This window comes from Chelonoidis abingdonii, chromosome 4 (assembly GCF_003597395.2).
Source record: "Chelonoidis abingdonii isolate Lonesome George chromosome 4, CheloAbing_2.0, whole genome shotgun sequence".
NCBI classification, from domain to species: Eukaryota; Metazoa; Chordata; order Testudines; family Testudinidae; genus Chelonoidis; species Chelonoidis abingdonii.
Genome location: NC_133772.1, coordinates 67,919,760 through 67,926,081, shown reverse-complemented (window position 1 = coordinate 67,926,081; position 6,322 = coordinate 67,919,760). Strand labels below are relative to the sequence as shown.

General features: G+C 42.5%; 1 protein-coding gene across 1 annotated transcript; it reads left to right on the top strand.

Moving 5' to 3' along the window:
- The first annotated feature begins 410 nt into the window (after window positions 1-410).
- FGF3 (fibroblast growth factor 3) lies at window positions 411-5,908 on the top strand. The gene is made up of 3 exons (XM_032776521.2): window positions 411-737; window positions 3,601-3,704; window positions 5,488-5,908. The coding sequence occupies exons 1-3, from the start codon at window positions 470-472 to the stop codon at window positions 5,851-5,853; spliced, it is 738 nt and encodes a 245-aa protein (XP_032632412.1). The 5' UTR covers window positions 411-469; the 3' UTR covers window positions 5,854-5,908.
- The last annotated feature ends 414 nt before the right edge of the window (window positions 5,909-6,322 follow it).

The window sequence follows — 6,322 nt, the reverse complement described above, 5'->3', positions numbered from 1 at the left end:
GGAGTTCACACAAGACTGATACCTTTGCCTCCCTGCTTTGTATCAATTGGTGGCAGATCAGGCTATTGTTGCAGGAAGCTTCTTTCATTTCTATGCTCCGTCGATCAACGAATTTTCTCCACAGTCTCTTCCTGAAATTCAGCGGGTCTCTCTCTCTCTCTCTCATGCGTGCAGTCTGTTTAGCTGGAGACCCAAGGAGAACTCTGATCACTGCGGCTCCATCTAATCCAAACAGCTGGGACGCCTCGCTGGCCTCTGCCCGTGTCTGTTGATTTAAGTAGCTCTAAAACAGATATAAGGGGACAGATCGAGGTAGATAAAAACTTGCCAATGCTTCATGATTTGAATCAGTGTGTGCTTTGCAACTTTGGAGGGCTGCTAGCAAGATTTCTTTAATGGGACCCCTGGTGTCATCTGCGCCAAGCCTTGATCTCCGCAGCAGATTAAGGGCTGCGGCCATCATGCCACAATGGTTATAATTTGGATCTTGCTGCTGAGTTTGTTGCAGGAATCTTGGTCCCAAGGGTTGGCTGCGGAGGTGCCCAAGGTACCTTATTGTGCCAAAGGCCAGACGTGTGACCCAAGGCTGCGCAGAGATGCTGGGGGGCGCGGCGGGGTCTATGAGCATCTCGGGGGAGCACCCAGACGTAGGAAGCTCTACTGTGCCACTAAGTATCACCTCCAGATCCACTCCAATGGGAAAATCAACGGCAGCCTGGAGAAAAACAGCGTTTTCAGTAAGTACTGTGCATGCCTCTCCCCTGCCCATTTCCTCCTCTATTAGCTTTGTAGAGCGGCTTTCAATTACTCTTCGCTCTGACTCGTTGAATTGTTCTTCAGGTCTAACCTTAGAAACCAAGGCGATTAACGACCCTGGGGCTGTATAGAGTGAAGTGACAGTGAAACAGACACACTAGGCGCCAGATTCTGACACCCTTTCTCTGACCAGCGTCTTACTCGCGGAATAGTCCCAACTGAGTTAAATAGGATTGCTTGAGGAATAAGGTGCTACCCAAGGGGAAATAGGGTGGCAGAAGTTGCTCCTTTATTATTAGGATTTTTTTTAAAGATTTAAATTCAGCAAGATTTTGCCCTGATCTGCTTGCAAAGCTGGAATTTCTTTGCAGCACACATTTGTCCCTCCCAGATAACACTGGCAGAAACAGACAGTTCCGACGCTGCTAATAACCATTAGAGTAATACACTTCCTCTATCCAAGAGTTCCTCCGTTTGGATTTTGTTTGATCTTTAATGTTACCAGACAAAGCCCATCTCTTTCCTTCCCCCTGCCCTTTCATGCAGCGTATTCTCCAAACTCCTCTGCCCACACGCAAGGCACAGATGGAACAAATACAGATGTGGACCCGACCCAGTGAAATCAATGGCAGAATTACGGCTCAGATCAATGGGAATAGGATCGGGTCCTCGTTTTTTCTCCAGAATCAGGGCACTTATTAACGACTAGTTAATTTTAAATTAGCTTCCAGAATTACACCCACACACACACAGAATTGTTCAGTGGCTTGTGCAGAAAGCGAATGAGACAAAGGGAAAGAAACATCCCCCCATCGCCGGCTTCCAAGAAGTCAAAACAAAATTGTTTTTTCAAGTTGCCTCTGATTTGGTGATAGAAGGGGGCCTACACACCAAAGCATCTCTGTGTGTGGGAGGAGGGGGGTAAATCGGTTCTCTTGCCCCAGATTCTCCATGCTCTGAACAAGCACCTCAGGTCTAAGATGCAGCAACTTGTGTCCCAAACCCCCTTTGATTTGTACACCTTCTTTACCACCACCCCCACACATACCCCAGGCTGAGTCCCTCTGGTGATAGCATTAGCGTAGGAAGCAGCTTTTCTGTGTCTAGAAGGGGGATAAACCAGCATCGAGTCAACCGCTAACTGCACTCAGCTGTCACTTTGTTTAACCATCTTTGCTACAGTTGCAGGCATCTCTCTTCACATTTCCTTTCCAAGCTCCCTCACAGCCCCCTGTCACCAAGCTAGGACCAGTGCTAATTCCTGAGGAGTCTTTAGGCCGTCCAATGGCCTTCTTCAATCTCAAACTGGGTTTCAGATTAGTTCTCCCCCTCAGGCTGCGTGTTGCCTCTCCGCCCCCAAGCTTCTTGCTTGTCTTCTTCTAGGGGGTGTGAGGTGGTACAGACTAAATGACTTTTACCCTCTTGGAAATGTGTTGGAAATCAGCAGCAATTAATATGAAAAGGGATATTTCAAGAGCAAAGGGCTGCGAGTGAAAGAGGGAAGGAAAGATTGGGATTTTCAAATAGTTTTCTTAACAGGCCAGTGGAGATATTGCAGCCGGTTTGTGGACTCGGTGTCTCATGAAGATGCTTTGGGGAGGAAACAGCTTTCTTCTCACAGCGGAACCTTTAATCCCGAGAGATCCGGGACTTTCCTTTCTTCCCACTCCCCAGGATACGAAGTACAGCATTATTTCTGTACAAAGCATCCCACGTTGGATATCTGGAGCCCAGGATGCTCCGGGGAAACCTATGCCCTTGCTCTGGTTAGCCCACAGAGATAGAAAGACCTCCAAGATCTGGCTCAAGTGCACAGAGGAAAACCACTATTTCCTACAGAAAACCCCTCTCGTTATCAAAGACTTTTAGGAGGCATTCTTCCGAGTTCAGTTAATGGCAAAACGAGGGGTGATTCAAACCAGCTGTACGTACAGTCATTACCCTAATTTGTCGAGATTTGAGGTCAGGCCAAAAAATTTAACTCGGCAAAACAGGAAGGCTTGGAACAGTGTGTTTTCTAATTGTCAAAAGACACTTCTGGGGTTACATCCGGCTTCTATATCGTTACAGAGAGTACTGTGCTTTGACACCAGAATGGCTGAACTGGAAGCTTCCAAAAGCAAGATATAAATTTGCACATGTATCATAACAGCTCCTACTACAGCATCTTCCCTTACCCGAGTTCTATGATAGTTTGCCTCTAGCATCCTTTGGCGGGATGTAAACCCTTCGGGAGGCTGTCTGGGCTTCTTTCCCCCCTTACTCTTGTCTAGTGCATTAGACACGATCTTCGAAGGGCTGAAATAGCTCCTCCCTTATTGTCATACTGTCCTTGTTTCAAGCACTGCATCAACTTTCTAAATGACAAGTTCCTTTCATGATTATATACATGGCTCTAAGATGCAGCCGTCTTACTCATTTTACCCACCGGAGACCACAGAAAGAGCATTGTCCTGAAGTGGGTAGCTTTGTGACTGGTTTCAATAAGTCAAGCGCTCTGGTATCCCTCAGAAAAGCATTAAAGGGGATTTAAACTTTTTTTATATACACATATAGGATTAGGTCAGCCTGTAGTTCAGTGTCAGATCTTTCCCTTTTAAAATAGTTAAATCTCAATCAAAGAAGTAGGGATTTACTGGCAGTTTCCAACCATTCCCATCTCATTAGGATTTTTTTTCTGTATGGGCTAATTATGTTAGTCTTGTTTTATGTTCATGACTGCAGTATGATTTCTTGAGTGATAAGTTATAAGGGCAAACTCATATTCTGGAGGTAAGTAGCTATTCGAATGCATTTCAGAAAGTTACATACGAAAGGGAAAACCCATATCTCTTCTATTTCTAGGTATTCTAGAGATAACTGCGGTTGATGTTGGAGTCGTTGCCATCAAAGGGTTGTTCTCTGGCAGCTACCTGGCCATGAACAAAAGAGGCAGACTTTATGCTTCAGTAAGTTTTATTTTAAGACCTTAACTATTGTATTGAAATGGAAGCATGTTCTATTTGGGTGTCAGTAATTTTCATGGGGGGGAGCACTATTATCTTGAGTGGACCAGGTTTATCAGCTATGAATAAATGTGTATAGAAAAAAAGATTAAATGCTGTAGCAGAAAGGTCCTATCAAAGTGCTAAGTATTCTAACTTTTCTTGTTACCCTTACAGCCAAAGAGACAAAAATAATTTATTTGACAAATGCTAAGATTCTCTTGACAAGTTTTGGGGTTATACAGAATTAAGCATGAAAAATACACCAGAAACAAGCTTCTGAAATATGATATTAATATCTATTCACAATGGCCCAAATTAATAGATGAAATTTATTGACACCGGGAGTACGTGTAAATAGCAGCTGGAAGGGAGTCAATAACTAGAAAATCCTTCATTAATGTCAATGGAAGTTTCTCTTACAGAGTACAAAATTGGGCCTCAAGCACATGTAAGAGAACTCAAGCTGGTGTCAGAAGACAGAGATAGAGCAGGAAAAGCAGCTATAAAAAGTCATAAGAAGGTGTAAGTTATATATTTCAGAGGGCCATTCAGGTTGGAGTGTACACACGCCTCCTTAACCTCAAAACAGATATTAAGGAAGTTTAAAGGCAACTGTTAACTTAGGACTCAGTTCATTGTAATAGTCCACAGGTGTATTGCATCTACCTATGTAGTTCATCATCAAGATACACAGTTTTGTCTCTTTAATAGTTTCAAAATGTCCATAGTAGATAAGCACCCAGGAAATTAGTACTATATTTTCAGTGCACAGACAAATAGTTATAGGTCCAGAAATGCAAGCAAACTAATAATTTCATCTTGGCTGGACAAACTGTAATGATATGCCTGAGTATTTATACACCATCTTCAGAGTGATTTTCAGGCATTAATTAATAAATCCTCATAATTCTTTGAGACAAATATTTTGTCCCCATTTTCAAGATGGGGAAATTGAACTCATAGGCTCAAGGTCAGAAGCGACCATTATGATTATCTAATCTGACTTCCTGCACAATGCAGGCCACAGAATCTCACCCACCCACTTGCCCAAATCTCTAGTGAGTTAGTGACAATGCTGGGACTAGAGTTCAGAAGGTCTGTGTTCCCAGTTCCATGTTCAAACTGGGAACACAGACCTTCTGAATCTCTACAGCATTCTTTTATTATTATTCATTTGTATTGCGGTAGCACCTGGAAGTTACCAATCAAGTATCAGGGTCCCACTGTGATGGATGTCGTACACACACACACATAACAAATAGAGCACATAATCCAAGTATAAGAAAAGACATAATAGGTGGATACAACAAACAGATTTAGGGAAGAGCAAGGTAATAGTGAGGTAGTTATGATTAGTGATACATCAATAAAGATCATCTACAGAGGAAAAAAAAATCCATAGATATAAACATATGGCAATTTTACAAGTAATATATTTCGAATTATTGTCGTTTTCTATTTAAGGTTAGTTTGTGAATGTTTGTTCACATATTAGTTTGTGACTTGCTAGATATTCTGATACCGTGGGACCTTGATAATAGATAGATGCTGTTATTCTGTTATGAATCCCTCTTGTACCATCATTCTCTCATTCTAATCTCAGGTTTCCTCTTCTATATGGTGCAGTCCTTTGTTTAATAGCCAGCTGACCCCTCTGTAAGTCCTGTTCCTGCACTGGTGAGGGTGCTGAACTATTATCTATGCTGCCTTTCCGGAGCTAATGGTTGTTGTGTTTGCTTTACAGGAATCTTACAATGCAGAGTGTGAGTTCGTGGAAAGGATCCATGAGTTGGGCTATAACACTTATGCATCTCGCCTATACCGGACAGTGCCCAATGGAGCCAACACCAAACGCAAAGCCAGTGCCGAGAGACTCTGGTATGTCTCCATCAATGGGAAAGGCCGACCCAGAAGGGGCTTTAAAACCCGCAGGACACAGAAATCATCTCTCTTTCTGCCCAGGGTACTGGATAACAAAGATCATGAAATGGTCCGTCTATTTCACACAAATGTTAAATACAGAGAGAGTCTACTGAAGCCTCCGAGTAAGAATAAAAGAAGAAGGAGAGGACATCAATGGATTCCCTGGGGGGATTGGGGTGGGGACTGAAAGCAAAGAAGAGTGTTTGAAGTGTGACTAGAAAACAGACAGCTGTGACTATATGGCATATCCACAGGGACATTTTTGATATAATGTATGTATAATTGGATGTCACATCAAACCTATTTACTTTTAGATATTTTAGAATTATTGCAGCAGAGAATCCTGTGGCACCTTATAGACTAACAGACGTTTTGGATCATGAGCTTTCGTGGGTGAATACCCACTTCGTATTCACCCACGAAAGCTCACGCTCCAAAACGTCTGTTAGTCTATAAGGTGCCACAGGATTCTCTGCTGCTTTTACAGATTCAGACTAACACGGCTACCCCTCTGATACTAGAATTATTGCCTGTGCTAAAAATGAGTAACATAAATTGAGGCACATTCAAATGTAAATTAGATGGATGTAATAATTTTGTCAATGGCCTTTAATATTTTTCTTTTCCTTAATTTAATTTTTTTTCTAACTTACTTT

Coding starts and splice junctions, on each gene's coding strand:
- FGF3 (XM_032776521.2), top strand. CDS start 470: ATGGTTATAATTTGGATCTTGCTGCTGAGTTTGTTGCAGGAATCTTGG. Junction 738..3,600: donor GGAGAAAAACAGCGTTTTCA/GTAAGTACTGTG, acceptor TTCTATTTCTAG/GTATTCTAGAGATAACTGCG. Junction 3,705..5,487: donor GAGGCAGACTTTATGCTTCA/GTAAGTTTTATT, acceptor TTTGCTTTACAG/GAATCTTACAATGCAGAGTG.